The sequence below is a fragment of the Marmota monax genome, unplaced genomic scaffold, assembly GCF_021218885.2.
Source record: "Marmota monax isolate L192 unplaced genomic scaffold, Marmota_monax_Labrador192_F-V1.1 WCK01_AAM20220418_F8-fsc00083, whole genome shotgun sequence".
NCBI classification, from domain to species: Eukaryota; Metazoa; Chordata; class Mammalia; order Rodentia; family Sciuridae; genus Marmota; species Marmota monax.
The window spans coordinates 7143823-7168133 of NW_026692848.1; the positions used below are offsets into that span (position 1 = coordinate 7143823).

Below are 24311 nucleotides of genomic sequence, written 5' to 3' on the forward strand. Positions count from 1 at the left end.
AAGCACAACTCAATTAAGAAAATGTCACCTTACTGAACATCGAAGGCCGGCTCAGAAAGGATCCTCCTGTGGTTACATTTTAACCACTGTGCTAACTGGGCAGCCTGCAATCTCCTTTCCTGAGGTGAGAGCCGATAAGCATCTTGTTGCATGGTCCCAGAAGCTGGTGAACCAAGGCTAACAAACATAAGATAAAGGGCAGATAAAGAATAATGGCCACTTCCAAATTAATTTGCACACATTTCTTAGGTGATCTGCCCAATACAACAACACTGTAAAAGCAACCTACAAGTTGGCATCAAGGGCAGAGATGACCTTGCCAAGAACCCTTACCAAAAAGGGATGCTTTGCATGAGTTCTTAATAGATTAGTTAATTCTTTGCTGTTTTCATTTTGAAATGACACGTATTATTGGTCTTATTGGGACTCCTCAGAGGTGCTCCCAGTGAGAAAGGCAGCTGCCCTAGAATGACAGTCCCCAGAGGGCAGAGCCTGGAGCTGGAGGCAGGTGGCAAGGGCACGTGGAAAGGAGCTGACAGGTGCATGCCTCCAGCAACACAAGTGCACCTGCAGGAGGCCATGTCACCTGGGGTGTCAGGACCAGGCTGCAGCTTCCACCTCAGGGGAGACCGAAGGGTAAATTCTCCAGGGGAAGTTGACCCTTCATGTGCTATGACTCTTCATGTGGGGAATTTCCCACGGTGGTTCTCGGAGAGACCAGCTGGTTCTTTCCTTCCTCAGAGAACCCGCTCAGTCTTGGTTGCAGGCCTCAGGCTGGGCAGATCCAAGGAGACCGGTTCTTCTCCCATCTTATTTGAATGGCCTTGTCTGGCTACAAGTCCAGCAGCAGAATCTCCACAAAGCCTAGGTGCAGGCTCCTTTAGGGTAGAGAGTGGGGAAGGGCAGGGACTGGGGCTTGCCCTTCTTATAATCGTAACAGATTCTAACACCACCCTGGAGACAGTAGGAGGTCTGGGGTCCACCTCAGACTGAACTCAGCACACACAAATCTCAGTATTTATGTAACCTAATAGTAGCCATGGAGATATGTCTTTCTCCCTTAGTTTCTGTTAGTCTTTCAGTAAGGAAATGGTTTCTTTTGAATCAGTTATCCTTAGAGCCATGGGCAAAATCCCTCTAAGAGTACAAAGAGGGATTCTCAGGAACAAAGTAGAATATTCCATTGCATTATGCCTTCCTGGGCCTATGACACTAAATCAGGTGGGGCAACACTAGGTGGAAGCCTCGCACACCCACCCTAGGTGATAGCTGAGCAATCCATCCTCCTGCAGGCTCTGGTGGCACAAGCCTATCATCTTAGCTACTGGGGAGGTGGAGGAGATGGCTGGAAAGTTAGAGGCCAGCCTGGGCAACTTAATGAGACCCTGTTTCAAAATAAAATTTTAAATAAAAGTTTGGGATGTAACCCAGTGGTAGAGGGCTTGCCAACATGCATGAGGCCCCAGGGTCCATCCCCAGCACCGTGAACCAAACCTACAACCTCCTTTGCTCTTCTCTTTACATGCTACTGAACTGGGGGGTGCTGTGATGACCATGTGCACTTTCATGATGCTGAAATGTCAGGCGGTGGAGAAGAATGCAGAGTCAGGGGCTGCAGGAGGGCCACCTGGTTTGCAAAGTAACATTTTCAGAATCAAGTACATTCTAGAAATCCCAAGGAAAGGGGGGGCAAAAGGCACACCAATGCCACTCAAATCAAAGACTCAGGCAACAGGGAAGGGAAGATGGTGCAGATACAGAATTTCTGAAAGCACCATTCCTGCGGTGCCTTCTCTAGGAGGAAGTGTTCAAATAAAAGTGGAACTAAACACACGCTGGAGGCATTAGATGTTGGTGGAATCTGTTTCCCTTCACTAAAGAACTATCTCAAACAGACCAACCCTGGTTGTCTAAAAGACATTTCACATGATTTCAAGGAAATAAAAAAGGTCTGCCTGCTACCGATTTCTCAAGTTGCCTTCATCTTGGTCCCTTTGGTAAACTGGGCCAGTAGGTGCTTGGGAATAGAAGGAGGAGGGAGCCTCGAGTGCCTCCCTCTGGTTCCTCAGTGTTCTGCGAGTGCTTTGGTCCCAAGGCATTCTGCAGAGGTTCCACTCAGACCCTCGGACACCCGCCTTGATCCTCTGCTGGTTAACATGGGGAGGAATTTCATCACCTGGAAAGAGGAGCCAATGCTGTTGGTCTTTTTTTTTTTTTCATAGTTAAAATTAGAGAGTTCAGTTTATTTCTAAATATTTTCAAATACCAAAATTGGAGTTTTAAAGCTTGCTCCAGCTGGCCATTCTAACATTTAGCCAGGGAAAAGTACAGATTCAACAATTAAACTTGAGCTGACTCTTTCAGCAGAATTCCGCCACTCTTGCTTTATTTTATGAGGATGAGAAGATATTGAACTGTAATTTGGGGGGATAGATTGATATTTTATGATGTAATTTATAGTTATGAAAAAATGATAAAAGTTTAAGGAAGGAAAGAATGTCTATTTAATTATCACCAAGCTGGGAGGTAGCTCAGTGGTGGAGCACTTGCCTAGCACTGCAAGGGTTTGTGATCCCCAGCAGTGCAAAAACAAAATCCCCAAACTTGTAAATGTCACGTGATATATGCATGTAGTGAAATACCATGTTACTTCATTAATATGTACACTTTTATATTTTTATGAATCCATTTAAAAGTAAGTATAATTTAAATAAAATAACAATAGAAATTTATATTTATGGAAACACATGAGTCCACTGGGAATAAAGACATTTTGATTTTAATAAAGCATTTTTTTTTTTTTTTTGGTACTGGGGATTGAACTCAGGGGCACTTGACCACTGAGCCACATCCCTAGCCTTATTTTGTATTTTATTCAGAGACAGGGTCTCACTGAGTTGCTTAGCGCCTCCCGTTGCTGAGGCTGGTTTGAACTTGAGATTCTCCTGTCTCAGCCTCCTGAGCCGCTGGGATTACAAGCGTGCACCATTGCACCCAACTTAATAAAACAGTTTCACTATGTCTTAATTTCAACTCTGGGTGGCAGGTCATGAAGGAGTTAATGATATTGCCCTTGGCAGTCTAAGGCCTAAATGGTTTGCATCTGCTTTGCCCCCTGTCCAGTGTGCAGACTTGGGAAAGCTGCGTTCCCGCCTCTTGATTTGCGGACCCTGGTGACGCTGCTTGCTGGGAGGGTGGGATGAGACGTGGGTAGGGACCTCTGTGCACTGTCTGGCTCATGGAAAGTACTCGCAAATGCAAGCTCCTTTTATGATTTCCCTTTCTTCCCCAAAGGAAAGGGGGGGAAATAGGGAAGGAAAGGGAAAGATGTGGTCTGGGGAAAGGGGAGGAGAGAGGAGAAGGAAGCAGCCAGGAGTCACCTGGGAGGGGAGAGTGGCTGGAATTCCATCTTGCAGGCTTCTCTCTCAAACATTTTGTAATAGCCATTATTTAAGGTGATGTTTGCCCCTTGGAGCGCAGTGGCAGGGCCTTGGAGAATAATTAACCTCATTTGACTATCTCAATCACGGATGCCTCTGCGCTCTTGTAAGCCAACGGCACCTAGGACTAAGACACACTGTCCCCCAGGGCACGGCTGGCCAGTCCCAACATGGACTGCAAGGAAATAGTCCTTCTGCTTCTCTTATTTCTGAAATCAGGTAAGATTTTCTTTGCAATTCTGTCATTACATATTCCTAGCAATATATTAAAAAAATCAGGTATACTATGGCTTTATGTGTAACTCATTGAACTTGATTCATGACTTTTCCGGTTCAAAATCTAGGATCAAGGAATTCTTCAATATATGAATCTAATGTCTCTCTAAAGAATGTCAGAGTGTGGGGAATGAATGGGCAAAGAAGGTAATGGGTAACTTTTCAAATCTAAATGACTGTGCCCAAATGATGTCGATTTTCATTGAAAAAATAGTGAATCTCTTTTCTGGTTCTCAATTGAATTATCTTTTATCATTTTGGTTAAGTTGTCATATATATTCCTGTCACTTCCAAATGTAAGCAACAAAATTCCTCTTTGAGTATATTTTATTTTTTTGTCTTTTGAGTATATATTTTCATATTTGATCTATCTGCATAGTGTAAAGTAGCATCTATTTGTTCTGGTTTGAAGAAAGATTTCCATAAGTATATGTTGGGCCTCTTAATGTCTGGAGAAGTCTCATGCACAGTTTTTGAAATGATGTATGTAATTATCATACATCATATTAATTTAAAGTTTGGAGTAGGCCAATCACATTTTATACATACACACAAATGTGTGTGTGTGTGTGTGTTTCACTAATGAGAGCTTATTTAGCTAGAGTATGGGTCGGGTAGCATACTTATCCCCTTTTCTAGATGATGGAAACCAGACTTAGGAAATCATGTTACTTGACCACTGTCCAAACTTCCAAATCAGAAAAGTAAAGAAACCTGGATGTAAACAAGGGCTTTCCAAGAAGGAAACTAGTGTTCTGCTCCCTTTTCCAAATGCACTGAGAACATTTTAAAAAACACACATTCTAAACGTGTCTGGTAGTTTGTTTTTTTAACAGCTTATTCAGATATAAATCTCATGCTATACAAGTCATCCATTTAAGGCATGCAATCCAGTGGTTTTTAGTATATTCAAAGTTGTTCAACCATAAGCCCAGTAAAGTCTAGAATATTTTCGTTACCCAGAGAAATTCCATGCTCCCTAGCTATTGCCCTTAATCTGTAGCCCTTGGCAACCATTCTTCTACTTTCTATAGATTACAGATTTGCTGTTGTAGACATTTTGTATGTGGAATCATACATTATGCTAGTAGTTCCTCCAACAAATAATGTATAGATACTTGACATTCAGCCTATAAATCACCAGATACCACAGGTTGTGCTTTACAGAAAAATACATTTGAATTTAGTGGGATCCATTTGAAGAACTAGCAAGAAGATTGAACAAAAAGATAGTTGAGAGAAATGTGTGTGGTGCGTGCGTGCGTGCGCACGTGCATACACGAGCAGGTGTGAGCATTGTACTTCAGACCATGGAAGCAGAGGCTGGGGACACTGTGCACCCAGGGGGCTACACCCAGAGGTTAGCATGGATTTCTCTGCATCAGGATCGAAATGTCTCAGCCAACTAGAATGGGAATGTCTTTAACAATCTCTTTTTGAAAGGAAAGTATTTGCTCTTATTCTCTGTGGTGACTTTCATCTTTCCAGTGCCCTCCATGACTGGGAGAAAATGGCATTTGCTTTTATAGCTGTAGTCAGTGAGGGGTGGATAAACATTTGCACTTAACAAACTGCTAAGTATTTTTTTAAACACCACAAGAATGTGTGTGTGCACATACACAGACACACAGCCCACAGTGACGAAGGGTCTCATGTCATCATCAAATGCGTTGCTTTGGTAGCAAATACATCTGCATTTAGCCTGTGGTACAAAAATATTTTTCCTACCAAGATCTGTTTAATGTTTCTTTGTCAAAAATTGTGTTAAACCTCGTTGTTATGTGAAGCCTGAAGGAGAATAAGAAAGAGAGAAAGGGAAAAAAAAGATTTTGGGGAAAAATTTTTCGATGTAAAAATATTTGATTCCTTTGAGATGATTCTTTGGCACATCAGTGCCTAAGGTGGATCTCAGCAGCTGTATGCTGTGAAACATCACAAGGTGACACCGTTAACGCTAACTTAAAGGATGATACAAAAGGAAAAATTCTCCTTGTTAAATATCATTGTTAAATACATTCCCCAAGAACTCTTCCCAAAAGTTAACTTAACTTTTGGAGGATATTCTTTACAGATTTAATGTGTTTTTCAAAACACTTCATCAAAGTCCAACTCTTCTTGAAAATGAGAACTCAAATTGAGAGAAATGTGAGGTGAAGAAATGGATATGGGCCCCAACTATCTATTTCTCCATGACCTCACACATTTACCAAGTGCTCTGAAAGTTTAAAATGCATCCACCAACTTCCCATTCAACAGTCCATCTTACCAATTTGGCATCTTAAATTGACGAAGGAAAAGCAGCTGAGGAGGTAGAGAGAGGGTGGACTTTGGAAGGTGACTCTGTGTTAACCTATTGTCGTCTGCAGTGCCACTTCCTATCCTGGCCACTCTTTAACCCACTCAGGCTGGCTCTGGTCCCACCACTCCCCTCAAGTGGCCAAGGTTGCCATGTTGCCTACACACACAGAAACTTTTCTATTTTAATTCCATTAAGTTCCTTTTGGCCTCGCCCCTGGGAAAGTCACCAGCATTTATATGAAAGGATGGGAGCTGGGTTCTGCAGGCTTAGATCAGAGCTGCCAAAGCCATGCCAGGTGTAGCAGGCAGCCTTAGAACAGGGGCCATTAGGCAGCCTGTGGGAACATGACTGAAGGTCCCTTGGCCATGCTCTGAGGTGGGGAGGGGGAGCAACAGCCTCTTTGCCTCAGATTTCATCTCATAGAACATCTAAGGCCAGTATTATTCCAGGTTCTGCTTTTTAAGATAATTTCCTCTAAAATGTCAGCTATCATCATCATCATCATCATCATCAAAAAATCCTTTATTATTGGAAAGTATGTATTGTTATAAATCAAAGAATGGCCTCCACTTATACCCAGGGATGGACAAACCCACGTTAGTTTTGGCAACACAGTCGCCATTGATGGTGTCTTCCCGGCTTATCATCACATGACAATCAATAGCAAACAGGTAAAATTCATTCTCATTTAAAGTTCCTTGTCCATCAGGGTAGTGATAGCGTCTGTTGTGTGGTTCTGATCGGCCCGTCTAGGTGTTCCGTTAATGTATTACAGCGTTACCGGAACTGTTTTCCTGACTGAGCATTTTTATTCACGACACCGGCTTCGGCTTCCAAGAATACACCGAGAGTTTTATTTGGCGGTTATCAAGCAAACAGATGAGCAGCCATGGCAATCATGCAGTGGGGTCAGCCATTGATCAGCTGTTCCACTTTGATCGTCCACTTGTAGGTCAAGGAAGCTCCCTGGACGGCTATGTCAGTACCCAAGGGGCTTCACTGTCCGGCGTCCCCAAGAAGCACCTAGGAGCACAGAGCATAGAGGAGTGTGCGGCGAGATGCGAGGAGGAAACAGGGTTTATCTGCAGGTATTTTCACTGAAAGGGTGGCTGAAGTCTTAAGCTCCAAGACAGGGAGGATTCCCGGTACAGGAGAGGTGCCATCCTGAGTATACAAGAGGGACCTGTGCAGGAACCTTGCTGTTTGAGACACTTGTTTTGATGGCAAGAAATTTAGCTGTGGATTTATTAACAAAACTACAATTTAAGAGGAAAAGGGAGTTTATGGGCCTGGAGTTTGGAATCCATTTGCTCACAGTATCTGAAGCCATGACCACGTCTTGTTAAGGTTTATTAGTTCCCCCTTTAGAAAAGTGCTCCCAAAGAAAGGCACCTGTGTTTACACATGACATCACCAGGAGCAGCTACCATTCCAAGTTCCATTTTTTAACTCACCATCAGCAAATATTTATTGAGGATCATGTGGATCAAAGTGTCCTACATGGAGCTGAAGGAGGAAACAAGTACAGACACTAGATCCAGTGCCTGCCTTTTTGTATTTATGGTGCAAAGAAATCAGAAATAATGTTTAAAAAAGTAAACAGCCAGCCCTAAATATTGCTAAGGGCATAATTGATGCATGTGCTACAGAGGTTCAGAGGAAAGAACGACCCCTGGTTGAGACAGGTAAAGAAGGCCTCAGGGAGCAGGGGGCAGCTGAGCTGGGCTTGGAGGGTGGCTGAAGTCTTAAGCTCCAAGACAGGGAGGATTCCCGGTACAGGAGAGGTGCCATCCTGAGTATACAAGAGGGACCAGGAGGGGCCAAGAGCATCAAAGCCGAGACTTCTCACAGGTGTTGGGCCAGACAGGGAGCTATGCATGGCCTTGAATGCCAGGCTGAGCAACCTTGGCAGGACCATGTGATTGGGGAAGGGAAGTGGGAGGCTTCCTTAGCCAGCTGTCTGTTTCTATAACAAATTACCCAAGACTGGGTAATTAATAAAGGAAAAAAATTATTAAGTGAACAGTTCTGGAGGCTGGATGTTCAAGGCCTGGTGGTTATAACAGTCAGGGGCCTCATGTTGAGCCACAGCATGGTGGAAAATCAGAAGCCAAGTGGGAGCCAAAGCAAGAACAGAGAGAGGGGTGTTGCATTTTATAGCAACTTACACAGGCAGTCACAGGGCATCCCAGGAGGCAAGAGCCAAGGGCATGCCTGAAGTCCACCCACGACGAAAGGCTCCCCGCTCCTAAAAGGCATTCGATGACTGCTCAAGTGTCTTACTTATGAATAAACGGAGAAGTTCTAGTATTCCCAGAATCAAAGAGATTTTTCCAGTATTCCCTCCTCCTCCTCCACAGGTCATTCCAGTATCACAGCAAAGAGCAGCAGTGTGTGATCATGGCTGAGAACAGCAAGTCCTCCCCTGTCATCAGGATGAGAGACGTCGTTTTATTTGAGAAGAAAAGTGGGTACTTTTCCCTTCCCCTCTCTCCTCCCCTTTCATATCCTTCACTGACGAGCCAGAGTGGAGAAACTGAATTCTGAGTTAGGACAGGATTCCGTCCCTGAACAGCTCTGTCAACTTGAACATGTGACTTCACCTCTTTGGTATCATTTTTCTTATGTAAAAAATGAAAGGATTGGATTTACAAAATCACTTCTATCTCTGTGGCCATAAAAATAAATTCAGAATCTTTTTTTAAAAAAAATTATTTATAAAGAGAGACGGGGACTTAAAAATTCCTCATGACCTTGGCCACTAGTTCTGCAGGGAGACTGTGGTCCTTGGGCTCCAGCTTCTGAATGACAGCCTGGGACAATGGAAATATGAGATACTTTCAATCTTGATAGCATTTGGCTAGGGACAAAAATACTCATTAAATTTTTTTCCACTTTTTTTTTTTTTGTCATGGTCTATATTTTCTTCAGGCTCAAAATTGTCTTTTGAAAGTGTGCAAAAATCGCAGTTCCTTTTAAAATGCAGATCAATAGTCCCATAGTTTAGTAGGAGAGGTGGCCTGGATTCTGGGGGAAATTGCACATCTTTTTTAGGGATGCAAAGATGCCATTCTTTGTAGCACTTAAGAAACCCATTGATTAAATGAAGATTTAAATGAAAGATGACACTTAATAACTCTCTCCTGTACTGTGGTGCTGGCCAGGCACTACAACCATTAGTTACAATTCAGCTCTCCAAATATTCTGTAACACAGATACTACAGAATATAAGATATATCAGATTTCTTGTGTTCTTGACAGTGACTTGAAACATTGTTTCTAGTATCACCACAAACCATAAGATTTTTAAAAGTATTCCTCTAGGTTAGGGTTATTGCTTTATCTCCTTCAGTTTCTAGGTTTGCTTGGTTGTAGCCTCTTGACCTCTCTTCCTTACGCTATCTTTAATTCTTGAGACCAGATTATTAACCCTAATCCTTATCTGTTATAGTTATTAGTTCTTACAAATAGTGAGTAAAGGATGAGATAAATAGGATCACCTACTATCCATCAGATTAAAAAGAAGTGGGGGTGGCAGTTCTCCCCACAAAATGTTAAAATTTAAATATGTCATTTGTAAATTGTTAACCAGAAGGAACCTGGGGGTGCCTGTCAGGCTTGGTCTGAAGTCTGAAGTTTGAAGGCTTGGTTTGCTTGTTTTCAAGAGAGCAAAAGGTTATATAAACTCTGGTGAGGACATACAAACAAGAACGAGGCGAAAAGTCAAAAGTCAGTCATTTTTGATCCTTGTTTCTTTACTGTGGAATATGGATCCGCTGCTAACCTACCATCCAGGGGTTTCTGCTGGGAACTATCCATGTTAGATCCCTGCCACTTGCCGCCATCTCCAGGCCCACCCTCAGAGCCAAGCCACTGTCATGTCTGGCCAGGTCACTGCAGTCACTGGTTCCCCTTCTCATAGCTGCACAAGTGATCTTTTAGAAATGCACCTTTTCTCCCTTAAACCCTTCCTAGAGCACTTAGCACAAACCCCGGACTGTTCCAGAATGCAGCAGACCTTGCACTAGGCAAGTCCATGTTACGTAAGGACTGCTGCTTATTTCTGTCATTCAAAACGTGAAGTCCTGCCCCTGGACCTTGTCACCTCCATCCGGTTAGTGTAACTGTACAGGAGAGATGGGCAATATAAACAAATGACACTTGGGACCTAAGACCCACCTCATGGTGACGGAGGTGGGTGGCACACTAGAAAGGGGACCATCCTGCCACTGTGGGCCACAGGTGGGTCTCAGGCTATTTCAAAGACAGGATGAAACCCATTGATTAACTGGTGAGCTGAGTAAGTGCAGGTTGGTTGAGAATATTTGCTGTGAACATTTAAATCAGACACATTTCTAGAACCCCCGTTTGGCATTTTTTTAATTACCAGGAACCTGAAAAAATAGAAGTGGATCGGATCTCTTTTGGCCTCTGAAAAGCCTGCCCCCACCTGCCATCTAAAAAGCCCCTCCTTGTCCTTCAGTTCTGACTCACCCCGCAGTTTATTTTCTCTGTAGTGCCTCTCATTGTGAAGTTAGCTCATTTCAAAAGGCCCAGTGGTTCCTTTCCATTCCAACTCCACTGGAGTGTGAGCTGGGGGCAGAGCCTTCGCCTGTTCTGTATTTATTGTATGTGTTCCAGCCCCATCATGGTGCCCGGTACATGCAGGGGCTCAGGACAGAGCTTTCAAATGAAGGAATCTAAGTAGGAGAAGCCTCAGCTTATGGTGCCCTTCCTGGTGCATGTGACTTTGTTGAGCAGGAAGCGGCTCTGCGCTGGGAGCGGATTCTCTGGTTGGGACTGTGTGTGCAGACCTTGCTCCTGGGGTTTCTTGCTTGGTTTTTTTGACCACAGTGTGGACATATTTCAGTCTATCTTTCAGAGTGCAAGACTGGAAATGGGAAGACCTACAGGGGGACGGTGTCCAAGACGAAGAGTGGCACAGTCTGTCAAAGGTGGAGTGCCAGCTACCCCCACAAGCCAAAGTAAGTCTTTCTCCTTTGCCTTTGTGTTCACCCTCGGTGTTCAGATAATCCCATCACTTCCAACTCAAACCAGAGTATGTGGGCGAGTAGAGAGAGCCTCTGAGATGTAGATACAGAACAGTTCAATTTCTTATAGCACAAAAGCCAAAGTGGTTGCTTTCTGTTTACTCATATTATTTTTTGGAATAACTAAAACACAGAAGGAAGCCCAGTCAAAAGAAGACCAGAACTATGAACTTGAGGTTGAGGCTGAGAAAAAAGGCAAATACAGTGATGTTCAGGACGGGATGTGTCAATCAAACACGCTGAGCTAGAACTCACACCACAGCCCCCCTCATCATGGTGGAGCCAACAGTTCAGAAGACACAAGAATGAAATGCAAATCTTGCAACATGCCTACTATTTGATGTCACTCTGCTTGCAATTTTCCCAGTTTGGTGTCAGGTGGCATTACATTTTCTTTCACGAAGCTTATCAAAAAGGAAGTTAGTGTCTATGACCCTGCCTCTCACCCCGAAAGAAGGACCCCTGGAGATGGGCAGATGGCGTGTTCCCATTAGATAAAGTAAAAAATTCAACCCGATGTCCAGATCATAGGCTGCCAGGTAGATTACCCCGATCATCTAGCTGAGGCCCAGAGAAGGTGGGGATTACCTGAAACAGGGCCCCCAAAGAACCTGAATCAGAAACTGCCTTTTTCGGCTCCAAGTTCTTGTGCTTTTTATCTAATTTCTTATCTCTACATGGCAACTCCTCTGTAGCAGAAAATGAGCCTAACCCCTTCTCCCAGCCCCATCCAAACACAACTCAGCCGTTGGAACCAGACTTGAGAGTCTTGGCCTGCTCCTAGCATGCTCTGTTTTGCTTTACATGGACGTTGACTATGAGGCAGGGGTACACACTCCTGGTGGGTTTTTTGTTAAGTGTAAGTGAGAGAATGTATAGAAAGATTCTAATGTAATCCTGGGTGCGAAGTTCACAGGGCCAGAATGGTGTCCGCCTTTGTGATATTTTTTGGAGAGAAGGGCCACTATTGAAAGCAGGTTTAAAAATGAACGGAGGCCTCTGTCTTCCTACTGGCTGAGGTAGGAATCCAGCCTGCCTCTAAGACTCGGCCGTCAGTGTGAGCCATGCAGCATGAGCCACTGTACCCGGAACAGTGTCAACTGAGATATGCAAATGAACAGCTCAGGGGCGACAGTTGCTGGCCCCAGTGCATTGGGATAACAGGCGCTCAGGCCCGAGTGGGGACACACACAGCATCCTGCCGACTTGCCCTCCACATGCTGCCTCTCTGAATATCAGCCAAGTTCTCCTTTTCTGTCCTCCACAGCTATTCCCCTGACAAGTTCCCCAGAGAGGGCCTGGAGGAGAACTACTGTCGCAACCCAGACAACGACGAGAAGGGGCCCTGGTGTTACACTGTGGACCCAGAGAAGAGATACGAGTACTGCGACATTCCCGAATGTGAAGGTTAGAAATGGCGCTAGAAAATGCCTGCTCTTCACTGGCCAAGTAATTTGCTATGAAGCCACTTCCCACGGGGGTATTATTAATAATCAATCAGTGCTGCAATTAGTCATGCATTCACCTGTCAGGAAGGAGCACAACCCCCGTGTTATCATGGATTCTTTTTATTCAGATGCTACTTCGACATCCACAAATTTAAAACTAGTTGTAAATTCTGTAAGTCTTATGCTTAAAACTCTTAACACAGTATAACACTCCAAGCAGATTCCCAATTAAATACTAAATTAAAACCACAAAATCAATGACATTCATGTAAGCAATATTAATTTAATGTGAGAGATTTTACTGTTTTGTTGAAGCTAAGCAATGAACCAGTTTGGGGGTCAACAATCCCTTATTTTAGTGAGCCAATCTATTTAAGTGTGCTTCAAAGGTCAATGATAACACATGGAAACAGACTGGAAACAATTTTATTTCACGTTTCCAGGTGTATATATTGGAGGGAGGGAAATAGAGCCAACTGGGATTCATACAACCATGCAGATATTGTATCATGTGACACCTCAGCTCATTTCCTTTATTGATTTGAGCCATGGGGAACCTTTATTTGGACACTATATCATCAGTCATTTGAACTTTAGTACAACAAATGCATGATTTTTATGTCAAGTCTGCATCTATTTTATGACCCTTAAAAGTCACAGTTGTATATTACTCTGCCCCACCATGTGAATAATTCAATATTTCCAAATATTCAATAATTCCAAATTAAAGACTCAGTTTTAAAATAAGTTAGGAAGCAAAAACAAAAAACAAAAAAACCCCCAGCCCAGTCATGCTTCTCGACAATATGAAAAGAGAATGCTGCTCTACATCGAGGTCATAGGCACAGGCTCCAGCAAGAAACCCTAACAGATATGGTTCCAATGTATTTGGCAGATCTGAATAATTTCATAGAGTTTCTAAAGATCATTATTGAAATGAAGATGCCCAGTATTTAAAAGTGTCATGCAACCAGGTGCAGGGGGGCATCCGGTCAATCTCGCTACTCCTGAGGCTGTGCAGGAGCTGGCGAGGGTGAGACCAGGCTAGGCGACTCAGTTGAGATCCTGTCTCAAAAAAAGAAAGAAAAGAAAATCGTGGAAGAGAACTTACAGACTTCTGGGACCATGGGCACCCTCCCCTCCCTGCCTGGGATCTGGGCCTCTCAGTACAAGGACAAGGCATTCAGGAGCTTCTGAATTGGGTCATGACGATTAGTTGAGGTGGCATTGACCAAAATAGCCTAAATAAACCATTTGAAAAAGAGAATGACATTTTGGATTGTGTTAGAACATTCTGAGTCTTGAGCCAATGTTGCTTCCTAGTGATTCTTGGAAACCATGTGGGAGCATGGCCAGTCCCATGGGGGACGTTTCTAGAGGGATTCTAGTCCTTCTGTCTATTTTGCTCCATTTCAGTTTCTTTTTTTTGTTTCTTCCCTCCTTCCCCATGCTGCTCAGAGGAATGCATGCACTGCAGCGGAGAACATTACGAGGGCAAAATTTCCAAGACCATGTCTGGAATTGAATGCCAGGCCTGGGACTCACAGACTCCACACGCTCACGGATACATCCCTTCCAAGTAAGTCCCACTGATCAAGACTCTGCAGTCTCTGTAGTTACTTGGATGTCTTTGTCTGTCTCCGGATGGTTGTGGATTCAGAGCTGGCATCCTGCCACATTCTTCTTATCTTTAGTTGTTAGAAATGCAGAATCTCAGACCCTCTGAATAAAATTTGTATTATAACCAGATTTGCTGCTGATTCGTACATACATTAAAATTTGAGAAGTACAGATACATCTGTACTTCTTGTGTGTGTTTCCCAAGTATTTCCCTCTTCTCTTTCTTCTTCCGTTTCCTTCACTTTATACCAGCAAGATTCCTCACCGAGGGTCTGTGAGTATACCTCAGGGATCTTGTGAATCCCCTGATATCTTGTGTGTATTTATGTTGGTGCATTTTGGGGGGCAAGAATTCACAGCTTCCACCAAATTCTCAAAGGCAACTATGAATTTTAAATGTGAATGGGAGTCCCTAATCCAGAAACTAATGATGATCTCAGGAGTAAGGTTCTGTGAAGATTCTATTTCACACTAATTACCCTGGAAAACACCTCCCGCTGTAGCTAGCTGATCCAGTCTCTGTCTTTAAGATCTGAATATGTCAACTTACTGGCTGTACGAGATCACTATCTCTAGGTATTGAGCAATTTGTGTTTTAAACATTGCTATTATTTGTAGCAGAGTAACCAGCGTTTGCTTATATCAATTTTTCCAGATGGCCAAATTGATAAGGTTACTGATCTTGTTCAGTGGTTTTTAACCATGTAAATCATTAGAAAAATAATACCTGTAATGCCCAGCTAATGTTTCTTCCTAGATTACCATCTTATCAAGTGTAGCCTTTGTTCATTTACCTCTTGGGTGCCTGACTGTGCCTTGCACACTTTAGGTGCTACCATACCTGCTCACCTTCAAAGATTCTCATCCATGAATGCAGATGTTCAGTGCTATTAGAATGCTTTTTGTACCAATACAATTTTTAAAAAATTCTTTTTGTCCATTCAGATTTCCAAATAAGAACTTGAAGATGAACTACTGTCGAAACCCTGATGGGGAGCCCCGCCCGTGGTGTTTTACCACCGACCCCAACAAACGCTGGGAGCTCTGTAACATTCCCCGTTGCAGTAAGTGTGACTCATGTCCCATGCTCCAGGGTTCTGACCCGATCTGCTCTTAGAATCAAGAGGGAACTGTTCCGTGTGTTGGTTCCTTACTGCAGGGTCTAAGAAGTGACCTGCAAGTCGTATGCCATACTATTGCTCTGTATCTTATTGATCTTTTAAGACCATGTATTGGCTCCTGTAGGTAATTGATGAGAACATCCTTTATCATGTTGTCTGTTTTCCCCTATCAGAGACTTGTGCCTCTTGCGAGAATGTTTAGAGGTAGGCTCTTGGGGGCAGCTCTGGTGTCCCACTTCCCTGCGCTAAAGGGAGACCAGAGGCATTCTCTGTTTTGTGGAATACATTATCAGGCAGAGTTCCTCTAACTGTGGCTTTGTCATCAAGGGGGTGACTCTGGGTACCCAGTTTTTAGCATGCCCAACAGGGCACAGTGGCAAAGGGGCTCAGGAGGAGAAGATGAAGTGGAAGACCTAGTAGACGTGAAATGGAGGAAAAGAGGATTCAAAACAAGAGCTGAACATTTAGTCAGAGACCGGCACTGATGGTTGGAAAGGACCCAGCCAGGGCCAGCTTCCCTCCTCTGCTCTGACAGGGGTCCTTTGGGATGCAGGGGCTCCTTGGGTGTTCTCCCTCTTCATGAGAATCAGGTTCTCTTGATTTTTTTTTCCCATCAAGAATATCTTGATTTCTGGTGCACATAATTTTCCTTGAAGACATTTTTTGCCTTCCTTCCCGTCAACTCTGACTCAGCTGTGTCTTTTATGGAATATCAGGCTGTGTTCCCTCAGTGATCACAAAGTCTTGGACAGGAAAACGTGGGTCATTGGCACATGTATGGATTTAAGGTGGGATGGCACACTTGCTGATATTTACCATGTGTGATGAAACGAGCCAGGAGACTCTAGAGAGAAGCATCGACCCCCAGGGTTGATTCTGCAGAAGCTCCTCATGAGATGTTCTCACAGACATAGATGCTTCTAGATGGACTTCTGAAAACACTAAGCAGTTTTTAAATGCCAAATTCCTAGACAGAGGTTGGCAAAAGAGGCTGAGTGCCCTGCAGTTCCCTCCAGGGACACCCATCTGAGCATTCTTTATTTGAAAAATATTCATCGTAGTTTATTTTCTCCATTCAAGCAACACCCCCGCCCTCTTCTGGTCCAACCTACCAGTGTCTGAAGGGAAGAGGTGAAAACTACCGCGGGAAGGTGGCCGTGACCGCATCCGGGCACACCTGTCAGCGCTGGAGTGAGCAGACCCCTCACCAGCACAACAGGACTCCAGAAAACTTTCCCTGCAAGTATGTCCCCTGATGCCCTTCCCTTTAGGGACTGTGAGGTCCCATCGGCTCTGCCTTCACTTCAGTTACTAGAGGAATGCAGGATTAAAGTATTCAGGAATGAAAACGGATCAGGCATGTGCAGGGGAAGTGAAATTCAGCAACTGTCTTTTTCCTATGAGAATTTTTCTCAAAGTGTGGTCCCCAGACCAGTAGCCTCAGCATTACCAGGAATTTGCTAAAAGTGCAAATTCTTGGGACTTACTCCAGACCTAGTAAATCAGAAACTCTGGGAGTGGGGCCCAGCCATGCATTTGTATTTTACTTGTTCATACAAAGTCAAGAAATGTACTTCAACTGTTTACCCAAAAGAAGTGTCTATGGCTTGCTTCTGTGGAATTCTGTGGAATCCTGCTCTGCTCAAGCTTCTTTGGGGCACCTGTTATTCCATGTGTGTGATCCCACAGCTTTAGATGCATCCATATCCAAAATCAGCATCAACAGGCATGTGTGCACCTTATTTATTTACACTTTTTGAAGAGCCAAACTCCTCTTTCAGAGGTTTGGATGAGAACTACTGTCGGAATCCTGATGGAGAGACCACCCCCTGGTGCTACACAACCAACAGCAATGTGAGGTGGGAATACTGTACCATACCATCCTGTGGGAATTCTCCAACCTCCACGGACCCTCTGGATGTCCCAGGTAAGAGGCTTTATAGAGCCCAAGGACGCTCCAGCGTCTGCACCCCGCGGGGTGTCAGAACACAGTGGCTTTGTTTCCCTCAATCCTGCTGTGGTCAGGGACCGTGCTCTGTGATTTCAGTTACAATATTTTAAATCGGTTGAAGTTTGTTTTATGGTTCAAAACGTAATCATTTTCCATGTGTTCTTGGATGTGACTTTGTTATTGGGTAGAGTTTCTCTAAAGGCCAATTAGATAAAACTGACTGATAACTGTTGTCCCGTGTTCCGACTGATTTCCTGTCACCTACTTTGATCACTGAGGGATGAATGGTGACAGGTCCAACCTTACTGTAGATGTGCCAATTTTTCCTTTTAGTTCTAACTCTGTTTGCTTTATTTGTTTAGAAACTCTGTTGTTAGTCACATACATGTTTAAGACACTTGAGTCTTCTAGATGAGATGACCCCTTTGTTATGATGTTATGTTTGTCTTCATCTCAGAAAATATTCCTGTCCTGAAGTCTGTTTTTGCTGTTATGAAAACAGCCATTGAATATGTTTTTACTAGTGTTTGTGTATCTTTTTTTAAAAAAAATTTTAGTTGTAGTTGGACACAATACCTTTATTTTATTTATTTTTATGTGGTGCTGAGGGTCGAACCCAGGACCTTGCATGTACTAGGCGAGTGCTCTACCATTGAGCCACAACCCCAGCCCACATTTTTAGCTTTTTAATGGAGATGTTTAGATCATTTTTATTAATGTAATTGTTAAAATGGTTGGATTTAAATCTACCATCAAGTCAATTGTTTCTCTTTGTTCTATTTGGACTTTGTTTCTTTTTGCATCTTCCCCCCCCCCCCCTTCATGTGGAATGACTATTTTATGATTACCTTTTATCTCCGATATTTACTTATTAGTTAAATCAATTTTTAATGATTTTGGCATTTTCCTTAATGTTTACAACATACACCTTTAACTTATTATGTTCCACATTCAAACAACATTATCTTTGTTGATACATAAGAACCTTAAAAAATTGTACTTCTACTTCCTCTCTCAGGAATGTTGAGCTAGTAGAGAGAATGGCTGGTAAAGAGAACGGACTTCTGCTATGTTACAATCTCACATTACATTGATGCTATTTTTTTTGGATTTTACCAATGATCAGTGTGTTTTATTTATAGTCATACTTCTCGTCTGTTTGTTCTACTTTTTCTGTTTTTCATCTAACTCTTTTTTTCTTTGTACATCAGTTTGGAAAACTTCTTGTAATTCACTTTCAACTTCACTGTTTCTTTAGTTGTGTCTTGCCTGCTGATCAGCGCTTTGAAGGAATTCTTCTCCTCTTAAGTCACAATTTCTGTTCCGCTCATTTCCATTTTACGTTTTTCTTGTTTCCTCCTCCTTGCTGAAGTTCTCCATCTATCCATGCACATTGCCTACCTTTATCAGAAAATCCTTTAACATATTGATCATAGTTCTTTCACATTTCCAGTCTGATAGTTTCCAGATGTGGTCATCTCTGAGAGGCCGTGGACCTCTGCCTAGAGCCTTGGGTGCAGGCCCATTGTCTGCCCCAACCCCTAGAAGCTTGAGGCTTTGGCCAGTATGAGCACAGGGTCTGGAGAAATACATGAGTCTCCTGTCTGTCCACCACTGACAGTCACCCCTGCTGTCTGCACCACTGAAAGCATTTCCCTCTGGGGTCCTGCTCTACTGTTCTCATGAGAACCCACTAGAGATCCATAAAGAAGAGCTTGCACAGGATTGCAGTTTCCAGCTATAAATACTCTAAAGTCCCCCCCCCCCCCGCTTCTGAGTTTTAAGTAAAATATTCCAAGAAAAGTAGGTCATAAGTTCTAGAATGCTATGAATTTATTGTGTGTGTGTATGTATGTGTGTGTGTGTGTGTGTGTGTGTGTTTGCTTGTCCACAGTCCTGCTCATATGGACAAGAGAACAGTGCACTTTCGTGTCACAAAGGGCTTTACCTGTCTCTCGGTCGTTATTCAGCGTGATTTCTTCTTTTTCAGCGTTAGCACCACCTGAGCAAACCCCTGTGGTCCAGGATTGCTACCAGGGCAATGGACAGAGTTATCGAGGCACATCGTCCACCACTATCACAGGAAAGAAATGTCAGTCCTGGTCATCAATGACGCCACACGCACATGAGAAGACCCCGGAAAAATTCCCAAATGCGTAGGTCCTTGATTTTAAACCACACATGGAGCAATAGCCAACTTAATTTTCTATTAGACGACCTGTGCTGTAAGCTGACTTCTTAGGACCAAACCTCCTAGGTCAGAATGGGAGGCAAATCATCCAGGACACTTGCTTTAGAGCAAAAGGTCTGGGAGAGGTTATAGGCTGACTGTCTTTCTTGAGTAATTTTGTGAGGCAGCAGGGTTATGTGGAGGTGGTGAGCTCACACCAGTGGAAAGCTCAGGAGAACAAATTACCAAAATCTTAGAAATAGCACCATTGCCCAGCACCTGATAATATCAGTGCAGTCTTTCAACTCTGGAATTTTATTACTCCAAACTCAAACCAATGAAGTGAAGTTTGCGTCTGCCACTGTGTCTTGGGTCACAAGTCAATCTCTGTATTTATATCCACACCTATATCTAATCTTACCTGCGTAGGCACCTTGGGTCCTGTGCACTACTGGTCTAAAGGGCTGGGGTTTGTCAGAAGAGCAGAAGCAGGAAGGCAGATGAGGGTCAGGAAGCACACAGATGCTGAAAGTGAGGTGGGCAGGCAGGTGGACACAAGGCTAGACTGACCAGAGCAACCTTTCTACGATAGTGGCCTTAACCTATGTGCAAAAAGCTGTTTTCCCTTGATGGACGATCAGCACAAGACTGAGATCTTTTAGAATGAAAGGTTGACCCGATTCCCTGTCTTTCCTCTTGGAGGCAGTTCCGGCACTGAATGTTAGGAGATGGAGCCAAAGCAGACCATAGACATCTTGCTGAACTAAGGAGAGAGGCCGGAGTTTGGCATTACTGAGGCAGCTAGGATTTTTCTGTTGTGTAATCTTGAGAAAGACCCTGGGGAGAGGAGTTCCAGCAACATGCATAGAGGTCTCCTCAAGTCTCTGGCTAAACACACGGCCACACATGCACAGGGAGAGAGTCTAGAAAGGAAGGTGTACAAAGAACGGTAACTGGGGAAAGAACAACGGCCGCATGTGGTATAAGCAGAGCATCCCTTGTGCTGGGGTAGACTTACACTGAGCCACACCAAAGTATTAAACATCTCAATTAAAAGGCATAGATTGCCACGATGAATGAAAGCCAAAGCCCGGTTATGTTTTCCTTACAATAGTGGGTCTTTAAATATAAGAACATTGGTTAAAAACTAAAGTAGGCAAAATAACATACCAGGAAAACATGAATCAAAAAACAGCTGGAGGGGTTTTGTCAACATTAGACACGTAGCTTTCAAGGCATGAATTAACACCAGAGATATAAAGGACATTTCTCTAAGAAAAAAGTGTTCATTCATCAAGACTCAAGACTTACCACTGCTTGCGTGTTGTATCCTGGTACAGAGCTTCAGGGACATGATGCAGAAACTGACCACAGGGGGAGAAGCAGGCAAGCCCACAAGTAGAGGTGGACGTTTCCTTGCTTCTCTATAGGATGGTTTTAAATCCTCGCCAAACAAAATATAGAACAAGGGAAAAAATCAGAAAGGATATAGAAATTTCAAAGTAAAACAACCTCTTTAGCCCTAAGGTGAACTACAGATTTGTGTTTGAGTGTGCATATAGCGCTCACCAACAAGCCCCACGTGCTTGGCCCATAAATTTAAAAGGGTTAAAATTATACAGTGTGTTTTCTACCACTGAAGAAGTCAATGAATGCTTTTATTATATAAGTAACAAAGCATTTGGGAAATTCCCAATATTTGGAATATATTTGAAAATAGTTTAAGAGTCAAAGAAGAAATCACAAATTATTTTAGAAATGTTTTGAACTGAACAGTAGTAAGAAAAATACATCTAAAGGTGTGGAATACAGACAGTGTTTTTAGGGTTTTATAATTTTAAATGCTCTTTTTAGAAAATAGAAACATTTAAAAATCAATGATTGAAGCCAACAGTTCTCCAAGTGTGGTTTGAAAAACCCTGGGGATTTCAGGGCTCCCTCTAGAGAGTCTATGAGGTTAAAGCAGTCAGTGTGTTAAAGATGGCTTGATTTTCCCTCCTCATGTGTGTACAGAAGCTGCATAATATGCGGCGACACTGTTTGAGGGCTATTGGGAGGTGTGCTTCTCTATTCTTGTTTTAAGAAATCCTCAGTTTTAGTTTCAATGCAGTACATTTTTATAGCATATATCACAAACAATGAGAGCTGAATTGGATCCTCCACACTTATGTCATATAAAAATAAAAGAGGGCATATTTTTCAACTCAATTTGTGAGGCCAGAAAAAGAAAAAACCCAGATACAGAAAGTAGACCAGGATTTTTTTTTTGCAAGAAAATATACAAAAATTATCTATTGTGAACATAAATATAAAAAAAATATAACAATTGAATCCAGCAATATATAGAAATCATCTTTATCATGAACATGATAAACATCATAAACAAATGAAACTGCCCTTCAAGAATGCAAAGTTGGTTAACCTCTTTTAAAAACACCAATATCATCCAACATGTTAACAGAATAAAAGTGCAGATCATGTGATTATATCAATAGATGCCAAAGAAAATTTGACAAAATCCAGCACCTTCCAGGACAAAAAGTCTCAGCAAACTAGGAGTAGAAAGAAACTTTAAAAACATGATTAGGGGCATCTACCCAAAACTTCCAGCTAATGACCAATAAGTACCTGAGAAAGAATATTCAACATCTACGCCATCAAATAAATTAGAATTATAACCTTAACGAGATACTACCAAACACCCAATGGAAATGACAATTAACGAAAAGCCAGACAATAGCTGAGGAGTGTCAAGGGTGTGGAGTAAGAATGTACAGCTGTTATATACACTGGCCTCTTTGAAAAATCAATCTGATGGCTTCTCCTAAAGTTAAATTGACATGCACCTACCCACACACTTGCAATTCTGTTTCTTAAATATTACCCTAGGGAAATGAAAATGTAAGTCCACAAAGAGAGCTACAAGAATATTCGTATCAGCTTAATTTACAATAACTCCAAACTGTAAGCAACTGCAATGTTCACCAATAAAAAGCAGAATCAATAATTTGTGGTTTATTCAAACAATGGGGCCCTATGCAGTAATGAAAAAGCAGCAGCTACTGGCACTCTCAAGGAGCATGGATGGAGCTCAAAAATATTATACTAAGGGAAGCCAAATACAAAAGTACGTATTCTGTAGGAGTCCATTTATGTGAGGCAAAACTTAATGGTGGGAGGAAACCAATAGCATTTGCCTTTGGAAGAGGGTGGCAGAGATTGAGCTGTGGCCCCTGGAGCTTCTAGGTGAGAAAATGTCCTGTGTCATGGTAGAACGTGGGTTGCACAGGTACCTGTGTTCTCAAAGCTCATCAAACTCCATTTTGCACGTTTGTCTTTCGCTAGATGTAAAGTAAGCCACAACTAAGGGAAAGAGCAGGACTCTGTTTGTATTGCCTTGACACATCCCAGTGACTGGCTTCCTCCGGTGGGGCCTGGGCAGGAGACCGTGTCACTTGCCTAAAGGTGGATTCCTGTAGCACTTTCTAAGTTTCCTCACACTGCTGCAGGTCATGCATCTGAATCGTAAGGGACCCCAGGGATGAGGATGCTGGGAGGTTGGGGCAATGTTCTCAGGGGGCTGTCTCCTCCAGTGCTCTCTGGGACCCTCACCTGCTATGTCTCTTATTCAGTTTTTTTTATGGCTACTCCTGTACGACTCCTCAGGGTCCCTGTTTTCCCCAGATATCTTCCCTTAACCCTTTAGTCTGCTTATTAATCTCATCCCTCAGTCCCCAAGTGGCTGCAGCTAGCAGAGGATGGGCCAAGAGCAGGAGAGGATTCCTGGTCATGAAGGCATCCTACAAAAATGACCTCAGGTCTGAGAATTGTTTTTCCAGGCCAGTTTTCATAAGGCTTTGGAACCCAGACCCATTGGTCTACCTAAAGTGACATTATCTCCTCAATTTTCTTTTATGGCAAAAGTACAGTTGAACTACATTGTCAGTAAATAAGCTAAGAGAGCTGGCCTGGGAATATTATCATTATATATAGATCCTTGCTTCCTTGGGTGATATGTTTTCTTTCCAATTTACATTTTCCTATGAATTCATCTATAGAGGGAGATAAAGATTTGCATATGCTTAAAAAAATTAAAATTATCCTTCAAAATCTCTATCGGCTATCCCTGGGCAGTGTATTCGGCAGAATGTGTGAGAAGAATATCATGATATTTTGTCGTACGTATTTCTGTGTTATCTCAGCTTTTACATGGAGCATATATGACTTTTGGTTAAAAGGGCCATTTGTGTTTGTGGCTCTATCATGATGATCACCTTTAATGGGGATATTTCAAAGTCACTTGTTGACACTTTGTTATAGTAAAATTCACCGGGAGCAGAATTCTCCCACCCTGGTGACTTCATTGTTTTGGGATTTGCAGTGGCTTGACAATGAACTACTGCAGGAATCCAGATGCTGATAAGAGCCCCTGGTGTTACACCACTGACCCCAGTGTCAGGTGGGAGTACTGCAACCTGAAGAGGTGCTCGGAGACACCCGGGGATGCTGTGGAGTCGGCCACTGCTGTCCAAGTTCCCAATGTACAGACCACTTCTGAGTCAGGTGAGCAGCCTGACCCGGCAGGGGTGAAGGAGATGGAAAATCTTACCAATGCAGATGCTTCCGTGCTACACAGGAAGCTGAGTGTTGGCGAGGGTCTGACACATGGGGTGGGGGAGTCAGGGCTGGAATTGTTGCCTGAAGGTGGGTGGGCAGTTTCCTCTGGATTCGGTGCAAATCCCCCAGGGTGTTCTGACTCCCTACTCACTGGGTTATCTTGGTGTCCTGACAAAATTCTCGAACACCCTGCTAAATTCATGATTATGTCCAAGTCAATGAGCGTTCCTGGTAACGTCTTGAAATAGGCAGTGTTCGCTGAGGTCTCCGGCATCCCAGGGTCCTAGGGATGTGACACCCGTCGGGGCCAGCCCACAC

General features: G+C 43.2%; 1 protein-coding gene across 2 annotated transcripts in view; it reads left to right on the forward strand.

The window, feature by feature from the left end:
• Positions 1–3500: 3500 nt before the first annotated feature.
• Positions 3501–24311, forward strand: part of Plg (plasminogen) — a 33800-nt gene continuing 12989 nt past the window's right edge. Inside the window, exons 1-11 of one of the 2 annotated variants that reach the window (XM_046449413.2) lie at positions 3501–3659; positions 6968–7103; positions 8376–8482; positions 10886–11000; positions 12334–12473; positions 13973–14093; positions 15080–15198; positions 16336–16498; positions 17037–17182; positions 19197–19362; positions 23758–23939. In XM_046449413.2, coding sequence (XP_046305369.1) covers positions 3611–3659; positions 6968–7103; positions 8376–8482; positions 10886–11000; positions 12334–12473; positions 13973–14093; positions 15080–15198; positions 16336–16498; positions 17037–17182; positions 19197–19362; positions 23758–23939 — 1444 coding nt within the window. In that variant the 5' untranslated portion in view covers positions 3501–3610. The remainder of the gene's footprint in view (positions 3660–6967; positions 7104–8375; positions 8483–10885; positions 11001–12333; positions 12474–13972; positions 14094–15079; positions 15199–16335; positions 16499–17036; positions 17183–19196; positions 19363–23757; positions 23940–24311) is intronic. The other variant, XM_046449414.2, reaches the window with a different exon arrangement.